Source organism: Odontesthes bonariensis, chromosome 3 (assembly GCF_027942865.1).
Source record: "Odontesthes bonariensis isolate fOdoBon6 chromosome 3, fOdoBon6.hap1, whole genome shotgun sequence".
Classification (NCBI taxonomy): Eukaryota; Metazoa; Chordata; class Actinopteri; order Atheriniformes; family Atherinopsidae; genus Odontesthes; species Odontesthes bonariensis.
The window spans coordinates 26720702-26746690 of NC_134508.1; the positions used below are offsets into that span (position 1 = coordinate 26720702).

The 25989-nt window shown below is 40.9% G+C and overlaps 1 protein-coding gene across 1 annotated transcript; it reads right to left on the reverse strand.

Annotated features, from left to right (window-relative positions):
* Positions 1-585: 585 nt before the first annotated feature.
* Positions 586-25989, reverse strand: znf362a (zinc finger protein 362a). The gene is made up of 9 exons (XM_075461330.1): positions 25872-25989; positions 22831-22894; positions 20113-20353; positions 19848-19973; positions 9206-9533; positions 7931-8155; positions 7053-7131; positions 3569-3727; positions 586-3479 (listed from the first exon to the last, which is right to left on the reverse strand). The coding sequence occupies exons 2-9, from the start codon at positions 22891-22893 to the stop codon at positions 3360-3362; spliced, it is 1341 nt and encodes a 446-aa protein (XP_075317445.1). The 5' UTR covers position 22894; positions 25872-25989; the 3' UTR covers positions 586-3359.

Sequence of the window (25989 nt, forward strand, 5' to 3'; positions counted from 1 at the left end):
GTTCGCAGCTCAGTGTGAAGCGGTCGTGATGAAAATCAGCCCCTACAAATGAGACAACGGTTCTCAACTGGACAAAGGGGGGAGTGCTCCAACTGAGTCAGGGATGAGTCTCTTGCTCAAGCAGAGGCATGTTGGAGCAAGCAACGAACAGACAGGACGGATTGGGGCCTAGTCATTAGTAATGAGGGCAGGGCACCTGTCCATCATTGTGAAGTGGGAGCTGAAGCGAAATGCAAAGCTTTTGATTTACTGGACCATCTTTGTTCCAACCCTCACCTACGGTCATTAGATCTGGGTCGTGACCGAAAGAATGAGGTCACAGATACAAGTGGCTAAAATGAATTTCCTTTTGACGGGTGGCTGGGCTCAGCTTCTGAGAAGGGGTGAGGAGCGCAACCATTTAGGAGCTTGGAGTAGAGCTGCTGCTCCACTAAACGGAAAGGAGTCAGTTCAGGTGGTTCGGGCATCTGATTCGGATGACTCCTGGTTCTATTTGGAATTATTATAATTGGTTCACTCTTAGAAAATGGACAAAAAAAAAGAGGAGTTTGACACAGTACGTGCAGCCAGGAAAAACAAGAAAGCTCTATTACATAACGTTTTATTATAAACAGGATGACAGTTAACATAGCTTATTTACAGTATATATCATGCTCTGACATAAAAAGCAAATGTTAAATGAAAAACAAACTTAAGAGTTGTAGCAAAGTTAAGGCTTAAATGCATATAAAATGGCAAAATATAAATACATAAAAAAAATGGGAAAAATTGTGTTTGATGCGTCCACCACACAATACAGCTGCGATCCAAAAGGATAAAAATCACGGTTAAATGTTTAATGGAAATGGACCACATTGGCGGTGGAGTCTTGTGATAACTTTCGATCGATTTGTGGTATCATTCAATATACCATTAACACACACAAATATGTTTGGTAGGATGAATAGATATTAATCCTTTGCAGTCTAAACTCAGTTTTAGAAAACATAGTTTCGATTTACTAGTAACACTTGATTAAATCTGTAAATTCTCATATTCATGATCGTAATTAAGATTCAGTTGTTCAGTGGTTTCATTTAGTGTTTTTACAAAACACTTAACAGTTCCCATGATATAGCACTTTCAAAACCTGACTAAATTAGAGTGAAACACAGTAGTGGAAATAAAAGTACCCCCCCGTGGAAATGGGTGATTTTTCAACATTTTTGAACAAACTACTGCTTGATCTTTTTGAAACAGAATAATATATGTATGGTGTAGATGTCAAACAACTGAAAACTGGTCCAAAGTCAGTAAGAAGAACAGGCCACTTAATCCCAAATGTCTTTACAGGGCCAACAGGTAGCTTGTACACCTGCTGGTGTTAAAACGCGTACTGCATTTGGACACAGAACGCACTAATTTGATCTACAAGGGAGACATGATATATATATTACAAATATTATATTAGAGCAACTAACTTTTTTAATAACTTTGCCAGTGAACATGTGGGAGCCTCATTCATTAAAAAGACTGAAAGCCTTACTTTGATTTCTCATTGACTTGATGTCAGTTATTTTCCTGTTGGACATGTGGGGGAATTGCAGTTTGGAAAGCATATACATCCGTAGTTGTAGTAAGCTTTGTAGGAGCTCTAACAATACGATCAGTGTGAAGAATGAATTCTTATTAACTAACCTCTAAGCTGTGTGACCACCTCTGTTTTTTCCTGGCAAAAAGGGAATTTGTGCTTCAGTTACATAGGGGAAATTAAATTATATGTTTTAGCTGATTTAAGATGTATAAATTACATGTGTACAAATAGTATAAATTAAGTTGTTTTTTTTTAAATCATTTTTTTTTCTCCACTCATTATGTTTTATGAAATGTAAATAAAGACACTTCCAGAAATGATCTAATGATTAAATGAATGTTAAATATAAGAACCTTAAACCAGCGGTGCTTGGAAATGTTATTTGGGGCAGCTTGCTGACACTGATTCAGGATTGATTATTCATTCTGAGTATAATGAGAGACATTATGTCTGAAGGTTCAATCTGAACTGGAAGATAAAGATAAAGCAGCATGTTGTATGGCTTAGTGAAAGCTCAGAGGGGCTGTGTTAATGTCTATAGATTTAGGTTAGAGTTTCTGTTCAGATTTTATTTGTTCTTTTGATTATAGTCTGGTTTTGGTTTCATTGTGCTAAAGCTACTGGTTTGCACTGCCTCCCGTCCGTCCCTCTTCTTTAGTTAGTCTGTCTCACTGCCATGAAAATATTTTGTCAGTCGTAGTTTGTACAAAAGCTTAATTTTAGTTTTCGTATTTGTATGTTTGCTGTAGACTATAATGTTTCGGATCCTTGCTGTTTGGTCCTGGGCTTTTGGTATTGCACACCAACTTCAGTTAAAGCTCACTTTTATTCCTACGCTGGCCTGCCTCACCTGTGTCCTGCATTTGGGTCCTCAACTTTTCACAACAAAATGTGAGAACTCTCAAAGATCATAAGAAAAAGTCTTAGAGAGCCAACAATGCAAAACACCCATAAGAAGTTTTTTCTGCTGAAGGGGAAGTCGTATTTGGGAGGGCAAGAGTGTACTTTTAGAAGTAATTTTTTAGTTTTACATCTTTGGATGTTGTGTTAAAAAAATAATTAACAAAAAACTTTTCCATGAGGCGGCGTTCAAGTTCCGTGCCCGAATCCGTAGGCACGGTCTCAAAGAGTTTTCTTGTTCCGATATGTTGAAAAAGTCCATTTCCATTGTGTCCCCAATTGTTAAGATGTCTGAATGTCAAGTGAAAAATGACATATCTCTAATTTTGAGGTAAAGTTGACAACATGTTTACAATTACTGCAGAAAAAAAAAGTCAAAAGATCATTAATGTGTGTATTAGAGCTGTGTGTTCGATTAAAAACTTGTAAACACAAACAGGAGAGGCGGTACGATACACATGAATACTCATACATACACCTTTATGTTAAGTTGGCTAATGGAAGACTATTATTTCTGATGCAAATATATATTTTTTGCAAAGACTCGAGGGAATAAAATAAAGGAAAATACCAAAAAAGACAAAGTAATCCATAAAATGAAAAGTTTAAAAAGATTTTCTGTGTAGCTGCCTGGAGCGATACTTTTTTTCCTGTCAAGTCTCATAGAAAAAGAAAAGGTTGGCCTGTCAGTCTCAGGCTTGAAAGTGCTGAGAAATCATCTTTGGATGTCCCTGTTAATACTATCTGGTTAGAAAGAAAGGGAAGTAGGACACACTCGTCAAAAGAGTACCTCTTCTCAAAATACTGGCACATTTTTGGAGCTCATTTCTGGATAGGCTGGTCCATATGAGGAACAGAAGAGGAGGGCAGGAGATGGCTGAGGAAATCAGATGAGGGAGATCCGTATAGGAATGTTTGGAGACTCTGTCCTGTGTGGAGGGGAAAGATGGGGCATCACATGTTCCACCATGGAGTGTTTGGACATGTGCTTCATGAGATATGTCTCCTGCGAAAAAAACAGCACATGAACGTCTTCAAATAAAACTGTTGCAGTTCATTTAGATATGCAAACTGAACACTTTGCTTTGCACTCACTGATGTGTATGCCCTGCCACACATGCTGCAGCAGTAGGCCTTGGCATTTTTGATGGCATGTGCTGACATGTGGATCTGCAGCGACGCAGAGTCTGAATAGGCACGATAACAGTTGGAGCATTTGAAGGGCTTGTCTTTGTTGTGCTGCCTCTGATGAGACTTTAGAAAAATAAGAACACAGTTATCACCAGTCTGTCTCAAAGAGTTGAGAAATGTACTAAGAAGAAAGCTCAACTTAGAAGCTCAGGCTCTGTGTACGTTCCAACAAAAATGGCCACTTGACCGGTCATTTCACCCTTCTTGTGCACAATTTACAACAATTATATATATTAGGGCTGGGCTATTTAACTCGTTATTATTGCGTTAACTCGTTAATTATTTAACGCCGATAAATATTTTATCGCGCATTAACGCAGGTTTTATTTATTTATTTATTTAAAAAAAAAAATTAATTTTTTTTTTTATAATTAAAAAAATTAAAAATGCCAGCTGCAGGTAGGACTATAGCCTCTTGTACATGGGGTGCCTACTCAACCCACTATGCCACGGAACACCCTTGTTTTATTATTTATTTTATTATTGTCAACAATTCTCGAACTCTGTTTGCTATGGTTGAAAAACTCACAATACCATCCGACTTTTTAAAAACTGTTTTTACCTCAGTAGAAAGTGATCTCCTACAAATAGTTAACAGCTCACTGGCATCAGGCATTTTTCCCAAGTCACTAAAGACAGCTGCCATTAAGCCACTCCTAAAGAAGAGAACTCTAGATGCCTCTATGATGAACAACTACAGACCTGTCTCTAATCTCTCTTTTATATTTAAGATTATTGAGAAAGTTGTATTTAACCAGCTCAATGACTTTCTGAATGAAAATGGAAGTCTTGATAACTTTCAATCAGCCTTCAGACGTCATCACAACATTGAAACAGCTCTGGTCAAAGTGTTAAACGACATCAGGTTGAATACTGATTCTGGTAATGTTTCAGTCCTGGTTCTGTTGGACCTCAGCGCTGCGTTTGATACTGTAGATCACAGGATCCTATTGCACAGGCTGGAAAACTGGGTTGGACTTTCTGGAGCGGTCCTTAACTGGTTCAGGTCCTACTTAGAAGGCCGGAGTTATTTTGTTACAATTGGCAGCTATGAATCCGAGCGAGTGGCCGTGACTTGTGGGAGTCCCCCAGGGGTCAATTCTTGGACCTCTTCTGTTTAACTTCTATATGCTCCCTTTGGGTCAGATATTGCAGAACTTTAACATCAATTATCACAGTTATGCAGACGATACACAACTTTATGTGTCTCTGTCACCGGACAACTGCAGCCCAGCAGACGTACTGTGTCAGTGTCTGGAGGAAGTAAACACCTGGATGAGAGAGAATCTTCTACAATTAAATAAAGACAAAACTGAGATCATTCTGTTTGGCAGCAAAGAGAAGAGGGTCAGCGTTGGTAAATATCTTGAGACTCGGGACCTTACAATCACTGACCAAGTTGGTAACCTCGGAGTGTTGATAGACTCAGATCTGACTTTCAGCAGCCACATCAAAGCTGTCACCAAGGCAGCTTTTTACCACCTCAGAAATATCAACAGAATTAAAGGTTTCCTCTCCCAAAAAGACCAGGAGAAACTCATCCATACATTCATCTCCAGTAGACTCGATTACTGTAATGCTCTTTTAACTGGACTTCCCAAAAAGAGCATTAAACATCTGCAGCTCATCCAGAACGCTGCTGCTAGAGTTTTAAAGGGGAACGGCGGTATTTTCAACATTAAGCCTCTTTTCTGAGTCGTCTGCAATGTTTTAGAACCCCCCTCACCGCTTTTTTGATGTTTACTGCTGTCTCCGGTATTTGCCTAATTTTGATTCTTCTCAACCTGCTTCAGAATGGCAAGTCATGCGCATGTCCAAAAAGGTCCTTCATGCTCGCACTATTTTCTTAGCGGTGGCGGAGTAATATCAACGAACATCCAGTCTTCAATAGAACTCAATGGGATTTACAAAATGTCAAATAAAACACGACAGAAGCAACTTTTCGCAACGAAATTTGATATGGATTACCAGTGTACACCAGTAACCACTCCGGTGAGTTGATTATTTTGAAAACGGACGTTTATGGTGCTTTTACGGACCTTTTAAGACATGCATATGACTTGCCATTCTGAAGCAGGTTGAGAAGAATCAAAATTAGGCAAATACCGGAGACAGCAGTAAACATCAAAAAAGCGGTGAGGGGGGTTCTAAAACATTGCAGACGACTCAGAAAAGAGGCTTAATGTTGAAAATACCGGAGTTCCCCTTTAACCCGGACTAAGAGATCTGAACACATCACAGCAGTTTTAAAATCTTTACACTGGCTTCCAGTCAGTCACAGAATAGATTTTAAAAGCCTGCTGATGGTTTACAAATCCCAGAACGGTTTAGGCCCAAAATACATCTGTGATATGGTCAGAGAATATAAACCCAGCAGAGCTCTTAGATCCAAGGACTCAGGTCAGCTGGTCCAGTCCAGAGTCCAGACTAAACATGGAGGAGCAGCATTTAGCTGTTATGCTGCAAACAAGTGGAAAAAACTGCCAGTGGAGATTAAACTTTCACCAAATGTAGACATTTTTAAATCCAGGTTAAAGACATTTCTGTTCTCATGTGTCTATGCATGAAATATCTTTTGACTTACCTAGACTGTTGCTTATTTTTAAATTCATTTGAATGATTTTATTTGTTTCTCTTTGTGTTCTTTTATGTATTTTTAATGCTTCTTCCACTCCCTGCTGCAATGCTTTTATTTTATGTAAAGCACTTTTAAAGAACTTTTACTCGGCCATTTTCATTTTAAAGTTCTTCCAGACGGCGGAGTCGACAGAACCAAAGTCACCTGTAAACACTGCCAAGTTTAATTGTCTTATCGCCGTAGTAGTTCCAGTCTAAAATATCACTTAAAGGCAAAACACACAATTGATACCAGCAAGCCATTCAAGGAAACAGACAATGGAGCGAGGCTTCTACATAAAAACTACATAAAAATGCTGATGTTAAAAGTGTGTTTGCACAACAAATGTTATGGCACTTTCATTCATATGGCAGTACATTTAAAATAAAACTAAATGCTAAAAGCTGTACACTACTTTTTAATTCATTTTTGGATTCTGCGTACAAATGCGATTAATCGTGATTTAACAATTGAAATCATGTGATTATTTAGATTAAAAATTGTAATCTTTGCCCAGCCCTAATATATATATGTATATATAAAACTTTGGCTGACTTTGCATGAAAATTTGAAGTGAAACTCCCAGCAGAGGAACCTGCGTGCAAAGGCACCAGCCGGTGGTTAAAAAAAAAAAATAAAAATAAAAAAAAAATCACACATCGAAAAGGGAAGTGAGCTTTGGTATTTAAACTTCCGGCCAGCCTAATTTATCGTTTTAGTATACCCTTCAGGTGGTTAAAGCAGTCAGAGGAGAAAAACAGCTCATGTTACCTGCAGATTAGATAGTTGGGTGAAAGCTTTTTCACACCCCGGATGAGCGCATTTGTATGGCCGATCACCTGTGTGGATCCTGAGACAAGAAGATTGAGTTAGCTGAGACAAGTCAGACAGAGAGCTGAAAAACAGTCATAGTGAAGCAATTACCATCAACCAGTAGCCAGGAAGCTTTTTCTAGCACAAAATTCTAGTCATTATTTGTCTTTTTATTCGTATTTAGTCAGTAAATCTTAAGATTTGCCATTTCTAAGTAACCAAGCACTAACTGCTTAATGATGGAACAAAATATTTGTTCAGCCAAAAATACTCCAAACAATGTTTTTGTGTCACCATTAGCACAAAGCTGTTGATCTTAAGTATGAGCACTTTTAGTTCACCAAACTTTGTACTCAGTATGGCTCATTTCCAAATGATCTATATTCAAAATCAAAGTAAAAATGAAACTTATACTCAAAACAACACAGTGAGCACACAGAAAGGTTTTCGTGAATCCAAAGCCATGTTCAGCCCAATTTCAGCTGGTGAATCTAAAACAGATTTCACTCATTTACTTTGAGAATAAGGCACTTTACTCCGACACCGTCCTGTAGGCCATTAATCCTCAGTACCTTGCTTTAATTCAAGCCCCCAGATCCCAAAAAGTTTGGGCGCTGTGTAAAATACAAATTCAGACAGAGTGCAGTGACTTTGGACAAATTTTGGACACATCAGCTCATTTAAAATAAATAACTGGTATTTTTTTCTTATTAAAGAAATTATTTTCTCACTTCTCGTGGTGTTAGAATTGATAAGCTCAGCTGTGTGAACATTGTAGTTTAAGTGGTCAATAGGGAGAAAAAAAAAATGCAGAGTAACTCCGTCAAAGGTCAGACCTGGTGTGTTGCTGCAAGTGGGAGAGCTGGCGAAAGCATTTCTCGCAGTAGGAGCAGCGATACGGTTTGACGCCCAAATGTATGCGCAGATGTTGGGCAAGGTAGGATACGTTCGTAAAGGTCTTGGTGCAGTGAGGACACTTGTGAGCCTTCGCCTCTGTGTGCGTTTTGGAGTGAATCTGCATGTCTGACTTGGAAAAGAAGGTCAGCGGACAGACTTTACACCTATAATAAGGGCAGAGTGACAGAGATGGAGAAAATGCATCAAAAAGATGCACAGAGGGAAATAAGGTGAGTGCTTCAACACACATGCAAATGCACACAAATCACCACTGGAGAAGAGCGGCTGGAGAACACCTAAACAACAGCCAGTCAGATTTGATTCTGTGAATTGTTTCACAACATTATCGTGTGCAATCTGAGTCATTTCTACTACAATTTACGAGCATTTTATTCTCGACTTATTACATTAAGAGTCACAATCTATCGTGAATTTGAAACATTAATGCAACTTCCGCCTCTAATACATTATCATGGTAAACTCTCTCTGTCCTTTCTTATGTTTGACACAAAGTGTGAGTGTAGCATTATGAATTTTATAAAGTCAATCTAATGTTTCATGGTGTGGGCAGTCATATTCGTGGTAAACATGTACACATCTGCACATAACATTTAGTGTACTGCATGCTTCGGCTTTGCAGGATGCAATATCCTTCTAACAGTAATTATAAACAAGACCAGGTGTAAACCATGATGCACCTGGGGGATTAAAGACATCAACACATCTGTTCATCTTTAGAATATCAATTCAATGACAGGTTTTTGGTCACTGTTCTTCTTTTTTCTCTAGAAATCTCAATCAGCCTGTCTGAACCTCTGTTACTTCCATGTTACTGTCACAGCTTTCAAACCGTTTTCTTGAGTTTGTATTTGGGTCCTCTTAAACCACCTCTTACAATTTCATGAAACTTGTTTGAGAGGTGGAGAGTGGGCAAAAGAAGAGCCCATTCATGTTTGTTGCAGATTCAGTTCATTTTCCTTACCTCAGTTCTGTTAACTGTGTCTCACATATTGTTGAATTTTGTATTGCCTCGTTGGTCTAATTGATCTTTATACTCTCTGCAGTTTTGTTTAAGTTGTCCTATGTTGCCAAACTTGTTTCATATAAAATGTCACAGCTGCATTGCTATAGTTTATTCTGTTTTATTCACTTCTACGTCAACTGTGAATTAATGACATATCAGTAACCGCAGGTGTATGAAATTCCTTTCTAACCTGTAGGTTTTCCCCCCTTTGGCAGAGATGGTGACACAGGACTGGTCATTGCCTGATGCGAGGATCGGGTAGGGTACCATTAAGAGAGAAGAGCCATTCTCCGCCTTGATCTTTTTGCGCCCTCGTTCCTCCTTTGGAGGAGGTCCGAGGAGTCCCAAAAGTCCCCCGTTGCTTTTCCCAGGTTCTATCCTGTGGCCTCCGGCTAACCCTGAGATGAGGTGAGGGGTGGGTGCTCCACTGAGCCGACTGTGGCTGCTTGATGTGGATGTTGTGGAGGTGATAATCTCTGAGGTGTTGAGGTTTCCTGTTCTGGATGCCAGGGCCACACCTGATGGGCACAAAAGAAGCGATGAGGATATAACTTAATTATCAACTCACTTCAGATTCATATTAAACCCGAAGGGGGCAAACTTTTGGTATTCCTTGAAAAAGCACCAGACAGAAAAAATGCTTTATTTATCAGGATGAATAATGTAAACTCTATTTTAAAAAAGAAAAACACTTGTTGATACTGAGTTGGTCCTCCTTTGGTGCTTAAATTCCTCAAGAAATGGACTCATTCAACTTCAGGTCGGTGATGGTGGGGGTGGGTTATTTATTCCCTCCTAATGCTGTTCTGCCTCTTTCAACAATGAAAGCGAGGGAAGCAGTTTAGTTTTGGGGAAGCAGTTTAGTTTTGGGGAAGCAGTTTAGTTTTGGGGAAGCAGTTTAGTTTTGAGGTAGTCTTCCATTTCCAGTATTCTAATTTGACTGTCTGTTAAGGAAGATGAGAGATATAATAAAACCCCTTGTGTCAAGAAAGATTTATGAGGGGGGTAATAAAAAGTCATTTATGAGAGGCAATAAATGACGGGTGTCCTGATCACTGTACGTCCGGTCACATGAAAGGCTAGCTATAGCAGCTGGTTGAGGGTGGGTGTGTGGGGGTGTATTTAGAGCAGTGGTTTTCAAAGTGGGGGCCGCCAGGGGGCACTAGGGGGGCCTCAGAAAATTGGAGTGAAGATAATAATTAAATTTTTTTTAATCAGTATTGTTCAATACAATTTATAATAATATATCATATCGAAATGTTATTTGCCATGCTTGTCTTTCTGATTGGCTGCCAGTCAAAACATCGTAGACCTGGCGGTTTGCGCCTGTTCTCAAGCTGCTCTGCTCCTCAAGCTAGCGTGTAGGTGGCTTAGCCAAAATGGACAGATTTTTGTCTAGGAAGAGACCGAAATAACTGGCCAACTAAAATCAGAAAATATGATGCAGCATACATTAAGTTTGGCTTTACAGCCATACAGAAAAATAGCGTCCTCTGTCTGGAGACCAGGGCTCTCAAGTCTCACGCAATGAGCGTGAAACACACACATTTCAACAAGTTCACACGCTCACACGCCACACATGCCATTTCTCACACTGAGAAATGATCAACTTCGTCGCACAGAAATTCAAATGGCCTATACTATAAATGAGTCAATGGCAGGTTACTGTGCGCTCGTACAGCTCAGAATAGCTCTGGTACAGCTGTCTTGACTTAGCAACCCATCAGCAAATCACAAAATAGAATTTCTGAGCCAATCAGAAAACAGAATTTCTTGTTGCCGGGTGAGGTCTGAAATAGCTTTCAGCTGCAAGCACGCATGCAGAAGTTGTAGACGAGCTGGAGGTGGAAGAGAATCATCAGGATCATCAGCAGGTCATATCTTCATTTATTTTAATCTTTTATTAGTTACTATAGTTTTCCTACTCTTTGTAAAAGACCAATACCTGCCGATTAAAGTGTTCGTTGGAGTAGCAGGCCTAAATATTCAGCACACACCCTTTGACATGAGCAACTTAATGAAAAATGAAAAATGTAGGAGTGTAATTAGGCTTCCGTAGTTAATTTTATTCAAAGGTGACTGGTATGAGCAGGTTCCCAAGGCTATCTACAATTGCCAAACTGGTATTAGTTCTGCCGCACTGAAATGCTCATGCAGAGAGGATTTTTTTCCATGGTGGAACTCAATACAACCAAGACCAGGAACACGTTGGCTCTGAATGGAACTCTGTCATCCATCATGACTGTGAAAATGGCTGTGCTTTAAATGGGAGCCGCCAATATCAGTCATCAAGCATCAAAATCTGCCACAAACACTTACAACAACACTCATAATTTTTTTTGGGTTTGTTAAGACTTTGCATACCTAAAACACTTTATTTTAAAATATAGCAGAATTTAGTGTAAAAGTGAAGATTTGTGATTTTGGTATAAATAAAACAATTTCTTTGTTCTTTAAGTAGCTAGTTTATGGCGATGAGATACTGCAAGGGACAAGCCCCCCCCCCACCCCCAAAAACGAAAGAAACCCCCGCGCACACGGCCCGGCCCCTGCCCCGCCCGAATCTCACTCCAAGCAAACTTTAAAACTTGAGAGCCCTGCTGGAGACCCTCTCAAATGAGTGTTTAAAACCTTCGAAACTTCAGCGTTACTTGATACAAAAAACATCCGTCAGAGTCCGAAAAAAACGGTCGACTTCTTCAGACGTAAAGAAGAACATTTATTCAGGCTGCATTCACACAGCGAGCTACTGTCCGTGAATAAAAGAAAGAAAATACGTTCTAAAAGTTGATGTTTTTTTTTACATATTTTGTAGCATTGTCTGTGGTTTGCAAAGGGGGTCCCAGGCCAGAAGCTAATACTGTTTGGGGGGCCTTGGCAGGGAAAAGTTTGGGAACCCCTGATTTAGTTAATCAGTTTTTTGGTAACAGTATTGATTCTATAAATAAATAAATTTAAAAAAGGTTTAGGGTTTAATAGGAATGGTTTAGTTTAAGACGGTAAACTGTCGAGATTTTAAAAAGACTCGTGTATTCTTGAGTGTTTAAAAAAAAGACAGTCAGAGTGGATGCAACATGAGTGTTTTTTAAACTCATGTTGGCTACTTCATGCAGCTGTAGGGAGTGGTGAGATAGAATAAAAAAACATAATTAGATTTAGATTGTTTCCTGACTTTAAGAACCAATGAGATGACAGGAGGGGGTGGGGTTTTTTTTGGTAATGGGTAAAAACCCTGACGGTCTCCGTGTGTAGAGAGCGACAACGTTGTGAAAGATAGCTGATTCACGATGAGCAGGACAAGAAGCCGTGCGGTAAAAGAAGAAGAAGAGCAATCTTCGCAAGCGCCGGAGCGGGAATTTACTCGGCGTTCACTCATTTGTGAGACTCCGGTAACGATATATCAAGATCCTCCACTGATACCAAATGCACCCAAGAAGAGTATGGTGTTTCTGTGCAGGACACAGCAACCTCCGCCTGAATCTCTACATGAAGAATGGTCGTTGGAGTCCTATGGAATGCATGGAAAATGGGGGTATGTGTTCAAGTATGAAACCGGCGACCTCTGTCTGTATCAGCTCGACGCGGATGATGAGAAGCTGGGCCCTCTGACCAGTGTGGGCACGCTAACCTCCAACGACTGTGCCGGGAAGCTTTTCCTGGGGGCAGTCGGTTGATAATTAACGCATGAGTCCGGAAGATTTTATTACTGTATCAATTCACAAGAGATGTGAGTCTCCACAGCAGGGCTCCACGGGAAGTAGCCACAGTGAATGAGATTTAAAATGCTTCTCTGTCTGTATCAGCAATGGAGTATGTTTTCACATTCACACGTGACAGAGGGTAGAGTGCATTTCCTCTCATTAAGGCTGATGTATGACCTAAACGAACCGCCGGGGAGACGGAAACTTTTTTGATAAAAAGAGAAGCACCTAATATCAGCAATCGGAAAGTTGAATCTCTGGCTCCCATGAGGTAAAAGGCTTCACTAGCCCTGGTTAGTTTAATTCTCATATCCACAGAGTTAAGCAGGAGTCTCTCACAGAAAAAGACATCCCCATGAAGAGGTCCCATTAGATGTACTTCTCTGTAATTAGCTGTAGAGGCCGCTCTCTGGTTTAATCCTCTGTTTGGACCGTTATTGGTCACTATCGAATCTATATATCCAGCCGTATCTTTATAGTAAAGACCTGCGCTGAACTGACTCTTTAATGCATCTTCAGAAAAGTTGAGCAAAGTCTCAATCATGGCTCTATAAGGATGTGTGGCACTAGATTGTGAAATTAATCTATCCCCCAGAGTAACATCACATTGACTGAAAAGTGTATTGAGAGGATAATTGATGAGACCCACTGCAGCATCGTTTGCTAGGTCGGTTCCATCTGCATTGACAATCTTCACGCGGAGGAGATGTAACAAGGTGTCAATATTCGTGAAAAAATCATGAATGGTAGTAATATATGATAAGAAGAAGAATTTAAGAAGAATAAAGAAAAAAAGTTAAATGATATAACAACATCACACATGATTACACCACTAGTCTAAACACTTCTAAAATAAGTGAGTGAAAAAAAAACAAAAAAAACGTTATAACCCTCCTCTTCAACCCTCCCAAAACGTTGTCATGGCTTGAAGCTGCTGCATTTTCTCTGCATCCTCTCCAATCAACTGCTCGTACATGTCCTGAATAGGAGTATAGATTTGTTTCATCAGCGTCAGTTCATGCAAGTAAGCTTCTGCCACAGCCCTGACTCTCCTATCGTCTTCACGAATCCTGCGCGCGGTCAGAAGATGCTGAACAGAAGCAACGAATCGTTGATTATAAAGTTCCCGCATCAGTCTATAGTAGTGGGCATGGAAGAAATCGTCCTCCACCACATCCTTACACTGATGATCTCGTAAACTGGGATGGTCCACGCTGCAGCCGTAGCAACACTCCACCATGAATTTTTTGATGGTCTCAATCAAGAGATGTAACACTACAGTTTTTACAACTTTGATGAAACCTGCGTGTACCCAACCGTCAAATTCATCCTCTCCCTCTCCTCTTTCATCCACGTCCTCCGCTCCACGGTCATCCTGAGTGCCTGCCGATGCACCCTGGCCTGATGGAAGTTGGGAGTCCTCCTGCTCGTCAGACTCAACTTCCTCTGGTATTATGGCCATGGTGTTGATGCTTGATCTTACCCGGTAGAGGGTTAAGACGCAGTCATCAGGTGCCGTGGGGGAGAACTCAATCTCGAGAGAAGAGGAGGAGAAGTTTTCGGGTGTAGTCGGCGGTGAAGGAGGGTGATACGGTTCCATACAGTATCTGCCACTGTCTGGTGATCCAGACTGCGGTGATGCTGACGGGCTCCCAGGCTGCACCAAGATCAGCGGAGAAGCCTCCAGTGAATGGCATTCAGGGTAGAGCTCTGCACTCCCGCGGGACTCGCGGGACCCAACGCAAAGCAGTGCGGCGCAGGACACATTTTGAGAGCTCATTGCGGGCGCGGGCGGGAGGGGGAGTGCCCAGTGTGGGAGCGGTGATAAGCTGCAGTCCCGCTAACTAAAAACATGAGAGGAAACTGAGAAACTGAGAAGAAATAAAGCCTAACTAAAAGAAGTTCAAAAGCGCGATCCATCTCTCCTTTTATTCAGGAGATGCTCATTGCACAACGACGAGGGACAGGGCATGGTTAGGCCAACCTACTTAAATAATAATTGGATTACATGTTACATTTTCAACATTCTGGGTTTAGAAAAGGTAGGGTAATTAATAACACATATTGTTTTCATTCCACTTGTTTGCATTTAAATCAATGTAACGTGAGCTGTAGGCTTAGATATTTATGCTCAAATCCACTCAAAGTAGGGGGCGGGGCTCCATCACGCTGTGTTTAAAATCATATTAACTAAATGTATATACTTTTACTTCCTAGAATTGAAATGTGAGGAGTGGCATATAACATATGTACAATGTATTATTCTTAATATTCACGGTAGATTTTGGTAGGTATGTTGGGTAGGCTTATTGCTGTAAAGCCTCAGCTGCTTGTGCCATCTAATGCGCTCCTGCACTATGTGCCCCACGTGAAGGATCGGACAGTGGTGTGCGCAGCTAAGATCAAGTTTCTTTCCTCAAGCCAATGACAAGAACTTCCGTGAGAAGTAACGCGAACGTCTGAATCATGCCGGAATTGCGGGCGGGAGCGGGACAAAATATGACAGGTGCGGGCGGGAGCGGGACTAAAAATCCTATCTTTTTGTGGGAGCGGGACTGTAAATTCTGTCCCGCGCAGGCCTCTAATTCAGGGATCTCCCCTGACGTTGTCTTCTGTACATTAGTTCTCATCCTGTTCCTTGTGTCGATCGCAGGGTAAGGGAGTGTGATGGAATGTCTCTTTTATAAACCTGAAGGAATGGGTGTGGTTAATGTTTGGGGGGTAGAGGATGAGGAGGTAACACCTCATTGGCGGCGTGTCTATAGAGCCAGTGTCTTCTTGACTGCCAGAATTTCAACCCAATTCTGACAGCTCCGGAAGAGCAAGGAAATACGGCCCGCTATTTCATTCATCTTCTCAACCCATGCAGCTCGAGGTATTGCTAGCACCCTCCTAAACACACCACACTCTGAGTTAAAACACTCAAGAACAAAAAGATCTGCGTCTGCCTTCTCATTAGGTTTCCGATAGCTTGCACGAAAGAACCAGCGACGGCTGTTCTCGATTGCCACACCGCATTGAAAGCCATCCTTCTTTGGGCTAGCTCAATGTCATTTAGAGGAGTCACCAATCTCGGGCGTTTAGCTGCAGACGCTCCCTGGATTTCTCCAGGGTCTTCCTTCACTGTGGCCGCATTCCCAGATGGATCCAAACCTCCAGGAGAACGGGGAGTTGCTAGCTTCAACACTCCCCAGTTGTTGGAAGTTAGCGTGCCCACACTGGTCAGAGGCCCCAGCTTCTCATCATCCGCGTCGAGCTGATACAGACAGAGGTCGCCTGTTTCATACTTGAACACATACCCCCATTTTCCATGCATTCCATAGGACTCCAACGACCATTCTTCATGTAGAGATTCAGGCGGAGGTTGCTGTGTCCTGCACAGAAACACCATACTCTTCTTGGGTGCATTTGGTATCAGTGGAGGATCTTGATATATCGTTACCGGAGTCTCACAAATGAGTGAACGCCGAGTAAATTCCCGCTCCGGCGCTTGCGAAGATTGCTCTTCTTCTTCTTTTACCGCACGGCTTCTTGTCCTGCTCATCGTGAATCAGCTATCTTTCACAACGTTGTCGCTCTCTACACACGGAGACCGTCAGGGTTTTTATCCATTACCAAAAAAAACCCCACCCCCTCCTGTCATCTCATTGGTTCTTAAAGTCAGGAAACAATCTAAATCTAATTATGTTTTTTTATTCTATCTCACCACTCCCTACAGCTGCATGAAGTAGCCAACATGAGTTTAAAAAACACTCATGTTGCATCCACTCTGACTGTCTTTTTTTTAAACACTCAAGAATACACGAGTCTTTTTAAAATCTCGACAGTTTACCGTCTTAAACTAAACCATTCCTATTAAACCCTAAACCTTTTTTAAATTTATTTATTTATAGAATCAATACTGTTACCAAAAAACTAATGAACTTAGCTCTAAATACACCCCCACACACCCACCCTCAACCAGCTGCTATAGCTAGCCTTTCATGTGACCGGACGTACGGAGATCAGGACACCCGTCATTTATTGCCTCTCATAAATTACTTTTTATTATCCCCCTCATAAATCTTTCTTGACACAAGGGGTTTTATTATATCTCTAAGATGATAAATCCTTTTCAGTGAGAAATTGCTGACATTTTTACCCTCTGAACGCTTAATCTTGACAAAATGTTTACCTTTCTTAGCTTAAACACTTTTATGAACACACACCAGCAAACTCTTTACAACATTTAAATTCATGGCAACTATTTATAATAATGGTCTGACCGTTTAATAGTACTGAAGATAAACAGGTTTTGCTAATATTTGCTAATATGGGATGTCATACAGCTTCATGTCAAAAGAGGCGAACTATCCCTTTAAGCAGCCTGGAAAGTCAAACACAGATCTAATCAATACAAAGCAGCAAACAGCAGTATCAATGGGCAAGAAGCCACCAAGCAAATAAGGTAACACACCTATAACAAAAAAAAAAAACATGAGAAAAGATGGTAAGGTTAAAACATTTTAGAATATACTGGTATCACCTAATTAAACATATTGAAACAGTCGGTAAAAACACTAAAACCTGTCAGTCCTTATCCTCATCAGGACAGAGGACAGAGTCTGACAGAAGAAAAATCTCCACTCATGTAAAATTATTCAGAATGCCAGAAGAAAATGTTAGGATAGCAAATGCAAAGCCACGTTATTCCTACATGACTGGAGGAAATCAAAGACAACCTAGAATCTCCAACCAGAAGGAGCCATCCTGTCGGATCAAAACCTTTTCTTGAACTACTTGATTTGTTTTTAAGTTAAGTTCTTTGTTTTGTTTTAAAGGTCCTATGGCATGAAATTTTCACTTTTTAAGGTTGTCTAACATTAATATGAGTTCCTCTAGCCTGCCTGCGGTCCCCCAGTGGCTAAAATGACGATAGACCTAAACCATGCACTGGAAATTATTCTCCGTCTTTGGTAATGTGACCATGCAGATGGCCTGATCGGGAAAGCCGCCGCTTATGACGTGGGTGCCGCTTATGACGTGGAGGTTGTTTCCACCCAGAGCCCATATATGGCTATGCCAAAACTGCCTTTCCCTGCCCACAGCTCTTTGGCCAGCTCATTGCGCTGCATGGATGTAAAAAATCTGTTTAGAGCTCCTGCATCAGAACTTCTAAAGAGCCAGTGGACAGATTTAGTTTTTTCTGGGAAAGTGACGACAGAACCGAAGAGATTTGTGTATGTGTGCGCCAAATATTTCACCTACGAATGTTTTCAGAACTTGGGCTAATACCGAGCCTAAGGGAGAGCCCAGACACCCTGCGGAGGAAACTCATTTTGGCCGTTTGTATTCGCGATCTCATTCTCTCGGTCACTACCCACAGCTCGTGACCATAGGTGAGGGTAGGAATATAGATTGACCGGTAAATCGAGAGCTTCGCCTTCTGGCTCAGCTCCTTTTTCACCACGACGGGCCGGTGCAGAGCCCGCATCACTGCAGACACAGCACCGATCCGCCTGTCAATCTCCTGCTCCATTCGCCCCCTGACTTGGGCAAGGATCTCATTCCCGAGAGTAAGTCATTTAACGCTCTGTTATTGTGTTGCTTTCCTGTATGTACAGTATAGTTACATAGCTTGTTACCACAGGAAAGGGTTTGTATCGTTAGCTATGCAGCTAATAGCATCTGCAAGCACTTATCTCTGCCAACTGGGCTGTTGGAGGTGTTTGCATGCCCATGAGATGGTTAGCTCGCTCATTTTAGACCAAAACCCCCTACTTCAAGCTTCCTGAAGAAGAATGAATCTGCAAATTCAGTACATTTCATCTGGATAATGATTCATTCATGGTTCCAGAGTCAAAACGGTCAGTCTGTCTGTGTCGTTAGCTCTGCAGCTAATAGCTCGGTCACTGTCGCTAATGTAACGGTAAATAGCATGAGGTATGCGAGTGGACACCTCATTTACTGTAACGCGAGTGTTGTGTACTTATTTGTTGTTTTGATAGCCGTCCTGCTGTTGGTGTTATGGCGCGCACGATATCTGCCTTTCCCCTGATTGAAATGACTCGCGCTACGTGCATCTTTGCAAACCAGAGCAATCAGATGGGAATGTCAAAATCCTCACTCCTGCTTTCCCCTTCACGCACGCCTTTTTTGCTGTGCCTTGTGTAGCACTTGCTTGATGTTTGATTGTGTTAGGAGAGTTGTTCAGTAACTAGTTCGTCATATTGTCAAAGTAAGCTCATATCAACAGGTTTCGCTAGTTTTACGGCATAGGGCTGCCGTGCCATCTACGTGCCATAGCGATTCACAAAACATTTGCGCAAGGTACCACGGCGTAAGTAAGGCCACACCCCCACTAAACAGCTCATTCTGAGGATCCTAAGGAAAGCTCATTTTTGGGACTGGCTGTAATTCTGCACCAAGGCAGAATTTTGGGGAAAAAATTCAGATACAGTATTAGGGGACCACTAAAACCTATAAAAATATATAAAAGCCTCCATTTATTTTCATGCCATAGGACCTTTAATAAACACGTCACAATGTCTGTAGCTGGGATGCCATCTTCTGTATTATCATTGCATTTGTCCACCAGTGCAGAGGAATATGATATTTCCAAATAGGAAGGATGCAGTGGTACACCAGCAGGTTTATATTCACATGCACAATCTCTTGTTAAACAATAGCATTTTACGATATCCCAGTGGTGGTAAGTAATCCAAAGAGAAAGCGAGCTGTTAGGGAAAAATATTTTATTATTGTTTTTAGGCTAAATGTTCAATTGTAATGACTCTTCGTCACTGACGTATTCTGTCCAATCGTGAAAGATGGAGGTGTAGGACCAAGGAGAGGAATCAGTTTTCAGCCTTAATTTGCGCTGCTCCTGATTGGTTGCTTTGGTGGTTACTGAAATGAACTGGTTGTGCCCGTGTTTTAGATCAGCGCAGTTTTCCGAACTCCCTTGCAGAACTGAACACTTCCATAGGCGCTGTTTATGAGTCACCATCCACACACACTGCCCTGCCTTGAAAATACAAACTCCAAAGTCTTCGGTCCGAATAATAAATGAAGCCCACACTTTGCAGACGTGGGGGGAACAACTTCCCTCCCTCTGTTTGCCCAAGAGGACGCTGAGAAGTGTTTGCTTACCTGAGACGTGATTTGTTCTTGAAGGATGGTCTATGAGCTGACGCAGATGCCAGTCTTCCCATAATCCTCTGGCTTTTATAGCTGCCTTATCGTCCAAATTCAAGTTTACATCACCCAGAATACGGCCTGGGAATTATGTGAAAATGAACATGGAGATAATTTTAGAAAATAATGTCACTGAAGATATATTTACAGGTGGCATCATTAAGCTGTGTAACACTTTTGAGGGGCTGTGGAGGCTGTGAGCTGTGAGCTGTGAGAGTACCTGTGACTGAGCTGGAGGCGGGGCGGGCGTGCAGGGCAATATCAGGCTGGGAAGAGTTGTTACTGTGGAGGGCCGGTATCTGCTGAGTTTTGGACATCCCGTGCTGGCCGCCTTCAGTCTGGCTCGGAGGAGCCAGTAACGGTTGCTGAGAAGCAGCTGAGGCAGCAGGTAGATGAGGCGGTCGGATCTTCTCCGCCATCAGCTGCTCCTTGATTTTATTGATCAATACTAGATTATCCAGCTGACAGTCGGGAAACAACATTAGTGACGGGAGAACAGCCATCATCAGTTCAGTCAGTTTCACTTTATGATGCAATGGATCCCTCTAATGGCCGATACCTGACATTGTAGGCAAAACTTTCACATGTTCAAAAGATGAGGGCTGCTTTTACAACATTGGTTACTTTCCAACCTTTTAGTCTGTTTTGTGTTAAAATGAATAAATCCCTGCTTGTGAGCTCTGCAAAAGCCTTCTTGGTCTCAAATTGGGGCCAGAGATTTTGTCTTTGTCAAATTTGTTTCATGTAAAGGATTTCAAAAGGCCAGAACATGTTTAAAGTGTTCTGCTATTCACTTATTCTAAAAGTTTTTGTTGTAGCTTTTGTTTTCTTTATTTAGATATGTATTGTCATGTCCAGTAATGACCAAGTGTACCCATCTCATTTATCTTGGAACCCTAGGGGGCGACAAAAATCACTTACTCATTTATTACTTCTTATTGACAATCAGAACGTTTTATGTAGAGGACAACTGCATGTAGATAGCTCATGGTCCTGATGACAGAACTCTTTTGGACACTACTCAGGTAAATTTATCTGTATTTTAATTTATGTCACCACTGTCGCACAATTTAGCGCACCATCAAAACACAGTGTACATTTTTGTGATGTTCAGAGAGTATTTCAACGTTCCCTCCCAAAACATATAGATACAAAACACAGTGAGCCATTTGTGTTGCCATTTTCTGCTCGGTCCTCATTAATCACGTTACGTTTAGCGCATCATTTTCACTCCACATCTCATGTATTTGTCTTGTGCCTGAAGTCATAAATAAAAACTAAATAAAAAAACCTACTAAATTTGTGATTTAATTCAGAGATGCTTCTTTTTCATACAATGTATAAGAGCTGTATAAATGAATAATTCATATCGCTTTGAAACAAACCTGAAAATATATGGCATTTGTATGACAGGTTTTTGCACTTTCTGTAGACCTGCTAATAACTTTAGCTGGACTTTGTAATTAAAAACATTTCTATTTATTGAGATGTATGTGGGAGATCATGGGTGCAGACTGCAGATGAGGTTTTAGTAGTTCATCTTTCTACAGTGCATAACGGGATATATTTGCTGGATTAGTGACCATAAATTCCACACTACTTTTCACGGTTCATTGTGGGATATTTTGAGTATAACATCTTGCTATATGTTTGGGCAGCACTACAAGAACCGCAAACTCAATATATACAGCAGTGGACTATATATAGTGATATGTACTTTTTTGCCAAGACCCTGATGAGACGCTCAACATTAATCTCATATTTTTAATGGGTAACGTCCACATCTCTGACAAAATGAATGCTGAAAGACAAATATCATGCCGTATATGCTGGCACCTGGACAGCATCTAGGTGTATTGCAACGACTCTTTAGTAAGAATCTGGGTGCTAAACTGACCAACCGGCAGTCCAGATATGTCACCCGCTCAAAACATTTTGCACTATTAAAAATTAAAAACACACCAAACTGTTCAGCAGTTGAAATCTTCTATGTTTGTCTAAACAGGACCTTTAAAAATATATGTAAACATGTTAGACTGACTGAAATAAGACTAAATAAAACTTTAAAGTCAGACTTACAAAGTCAAGTAACGTGGTTAGAGGTTGGATAACATGTACCCATGCATGTTTATGTTCAACAGGATTTTAACTGTCCCTGGCGCTTTGCACGTGCTCTAAGAATTTGTCTCAAGCTAAATTGTCATTCGTGTTGGTCTGTGATGTGTTAGATCAACTTGAAAAAGCCTAATATGAAACCGTGCATATCGTCACCTGTCATCAGAGTTGGACACATTAACTTTTATCAGACAAGAATTTAATTCAAATGAGCAAATACAACCCCCCAAAAAACATTCATTTTATTTTCAATTAAATATCAATTCATAGTCTTTTTTTTTTTTTTAAAGATGAAAAACAACAAAAAACAGATGTGATGTGGTAATGTTTCCTAGATGATGCGGGTTTTGTTACTTTTGAACAGAGACATGTGAGTTCTTTTACCCGTTTCCAGTATCTATGTTAAGCTGAGCTAGGCACTTGCTGGTTTTAGGCCCAGAGAGCATCTCTGTTCCCAAGTTTAATATTCTCTTAAGACCCATTAAACGACATGTTGAGTTTGGGTCAAAATTAAATTTTCAATAAAATGTTATTCTGTTTTATCTATATAGGACCTATTGACAACACAAGCCAGCTCAGAGTATTTTGTCTAGAAAGCAAACAAGTTCAAATTCAACTCAGAACAAAGTGTACAATGTAAACATCAATCGATGCGGGGGATATCTAAGCAACTAAGGGAAATGTCACACATCTCCTCTGGTCTGTTGATCATTTAAAATCATCTTAAACAATTAACCTTGTCAAGGAGTATTTTCAGTCAAAGTCATTCTTCGTCCTTGTGTGAATATTTACAGAAACAAGTGTGGATGCCAAATTCACTCACCTGGCCAGGCATAGCAGGAGGGGGAGGCCAAAAGTATGGATTGTTAAAGCGGGATTCAGCCATCCTGAAAGAAATACACATGGGCTCATAAACAGGATGACAAGAGCTTCTTTGTGGGGAAATGTTGATCAGAATCTGCGAGAGCACATATTTCTGACAGTAATTTCCAGCTTTTCAGGCTTGTGAACCCATCAAATGAAGCAACGTTTACATTTCGTTTACATAATCTGGTTACGTAGGTGACTGATTTTTGAAAAAAATATATATTAGTATGATTTGTCTCCCTCTGTGTTTCCCTCAGCTACGTATGTCCTGTTTATTAAAGGATGGAAACTGTGATTGTAAGCTCAAGACTGTGACCTGTTTATCTATGTGTGGATCTGTTGTTAATGGGGAAAACAGCAACAAAAAAGCACATCAGTAGCTCTCCACCCTGTTAGCAGCTGACTGTTTGATGCGATAATCAGTCTTGTGATAGTGCCTTTTCAAAGTCATTCAGCTTTGGGTCTCCTGTTGAACCCAACCTTGCTTCCTCACACTTTCTCCAAGCCACAAACTTTATCACTGATCAGGGCGGATGTTTCTGAGTGAAGTCAACAGTTTTCTAAAGGAGCGCGTTTTTGTAAAGGATGTTAGGTTCGGCAGCTTTTTCTTAGGATTCTCAACCACATGTGCGCACAATGGGCAGCCTCGGAGATAAGCTCTCACGTGATTTAACGACTTGAGGAACTTGCAGAAACACTTATCAGAGAAAACAGAGAGCGGTGAGGCTCAGATCTAAAACTGTGTCTCACTGTCGCCTCCATGGGATCCTGACTGATTACCATTCTGATGGGAAACAAAGACACATTTTGCACAGCGTCACCTCAGTGCCACCAAACTGACATGGCCGGTGTCTGAAGCTGGAACACGTTGTAAACATGAAACAACTTTAACAGAGACTGCATGGAAACAACATACTATGCTCCTTTGTAAGTTCCACAGCTGGTAATCTACCTTCCTTTCATCTCTAACTGTGATGTCATACTGAAATACTTTTAACTTACATCGTTTTTTGAAAAACAAACACAATTCTTGATCAAGCTGCTTTTTAACAAACTGTGTCTGAGCAGATGATGTTCCAGATTTTAAGGTAGAGTGATCTCACTCTAAGTGGAGCACAAAGTGCTCAAGTTGTGATCCAAGGGCCTTTCTTTCCATAACTTCTCTTTTCAACCCTGCAGGAAGTTCTTTTTAAAACATTTTGCCTTGCATGCTTTGGCACACTGCACCATTCCTAAGTCTGTTTGGCTTAGCAGAGGCATAACACAGTCCACATCTGTGAGCCAAGAGAAACAAAACCGATACGTCTAGAGGTACGAGTGTAAAATGCACCTCACAAAATATTTCTCTAATGATGCCAGAGGGATCAGTTTTGCTTCCTCGAGACTTTCTGTCTCTGGGGAGTTTGACTGTTGCTGTACATCTTTGTGCCACTTTCTGAAACGGCATGTTATCGCAGCGTGGTTCATTATATAACCTAACAGTTTTTGTGTGTTGCTGTGTTTGGGGTTTCTCTTCTGACCCAACAATATCCTTCCAGTCTGTAAGGCAGCTGTAGAGCTCCCTGTGCACACAGTTTGTGCCACTATTGCCTCAGTAGTTTTTAGTTTTATTTTCCATGCAAATGTGGCTGAATTCAAATATCGCAAGCAGTCATTTGTTTCCTTTTCCAGCAAGAAAAAGGAACATCCCCAACATCTAATGAAGGTACTTTAAAGATGAAGATAGTTTCTTGTATCCAATCAATCCTACACGGTGCCTTTAGAGCTGCAATAATAATCAGTGTTAGTTATTCTGAAGAAAACTTTCTTGATAAATTAGTATTTTCTCTTCACAATGTTGACAGAATGAAAGACAGTTCATTCTGTAAAGTTATCAGATTATGTGTCAGAAAGACAATATTTTGCATTTTTGCTCAATAAATTTGAGAAATAAGTAATTTAGAAGATTTTACCTTTACCTCACCTAATTTAGAAGAGTTTGATCATATCCATCACATTCTAAAATGTTCTGTTCATATCTGATCTTCTTATGGTCTATGCGGTTGTTGTACGTATATTATACAGAACATGAAGAATATTTGTAATTACGATTATTAACTAACTTCAGATCAGCAATAACACGTTTGAATTTATTTCTTTCGGGTTGTGAAAATGATACCTGACTGCTTAGACTATAACAAAACGCAACAATACAGTGTGGTCGTTTTTAAACCGAAACAAGAAGGCGTCTGAACAAAAGTTTGAGGTAACTTTTCCATTTCTGTGTCCGCTGAGATTAATCATTGCACCCTTTAAAAAACAGAAAAACCGAGGCTGATGTTGAAATCTTGATTTGATCAGCTTTGAAGCGGCTTTAAACGTGAGTATGTCCTCCCACAGAGGACCGATCCGCTGCAGCGGCTCGCTCTGTCCGCCGCCTCTCCCACATTCTCAGACAGTTTATTAAAAAATTCAGACAAAAGGAAAACAAAAATGGCAGCCCCGTCTTATTTTTATAAGCAATGGACGCCATATTCTGCAGATCCGAATATTATAAGCAGATAACTCTACGGATGTCATTAGACGCCGTTGCGATGCGACTGCACGCGGCTTATTTGCGTTAAGCGTCCGAATGATTGTTTACTTTGATTTGCAGGTTTGAATAGCCCGGCTCGGGGAGGGAAGAAAAAAAAAAAACACCCTGACACTTCCTACAACAATCTGCATACATTTGCTGAGCGGTGTGCAGCTGCTGAGCCATAAATCCGACAGCCGCTGCCGCCGCTGCAGTTGCTGCTGCTGCTGCTGATGATGATAATGACGCGTAATGAAGGCTTATATTCGCGCTACAGCTGAAGAGACATCATTCTGCATCATTGTTGGATTGAAAATGCACCTTTTTTAAATCCAACTTTTGCACGACTTACACTGAAACGGCGACGAAGCGACGCAGAGCAGCTGTGAGTGAGAGTAAAGGGCAAAAAGAGGCAGAGAATTTGCACGGAGAGGCCAACATACCTGCGCCAGCGACAGAAGAAATATTTAATAAAGAATCGGACTCCTCTTTCTGCTCGTTCCCAGTCGGACTTCAAACCTTCCGGGTCGCCTGCTGTTCACTTCTGGGTGCTGCAGGCGA

Coding starts and splice junctions, on each gene's coding strand:
- znf362a (XM_075461330.1), bottom strand. CDS start 22,893: ATGGCTGAATCCCGCTTTAACAATCCATACTTTTGGCCTCCCCCTCCT. Junction 20,354..22,830: donor CTCCTGCTATGCCTGGCCAG/GTGAGTGAATTT, acceptor CCCGACTGTCAG/CTGGATAATCTAGTATTGAT. Junction 7,132..7,930: donor CACTTGCAGCAACACACCAG/GTCTGACCTTTG, acceptor TTCTTGTCTCAG/GATCCACACAGGTGATCGGC.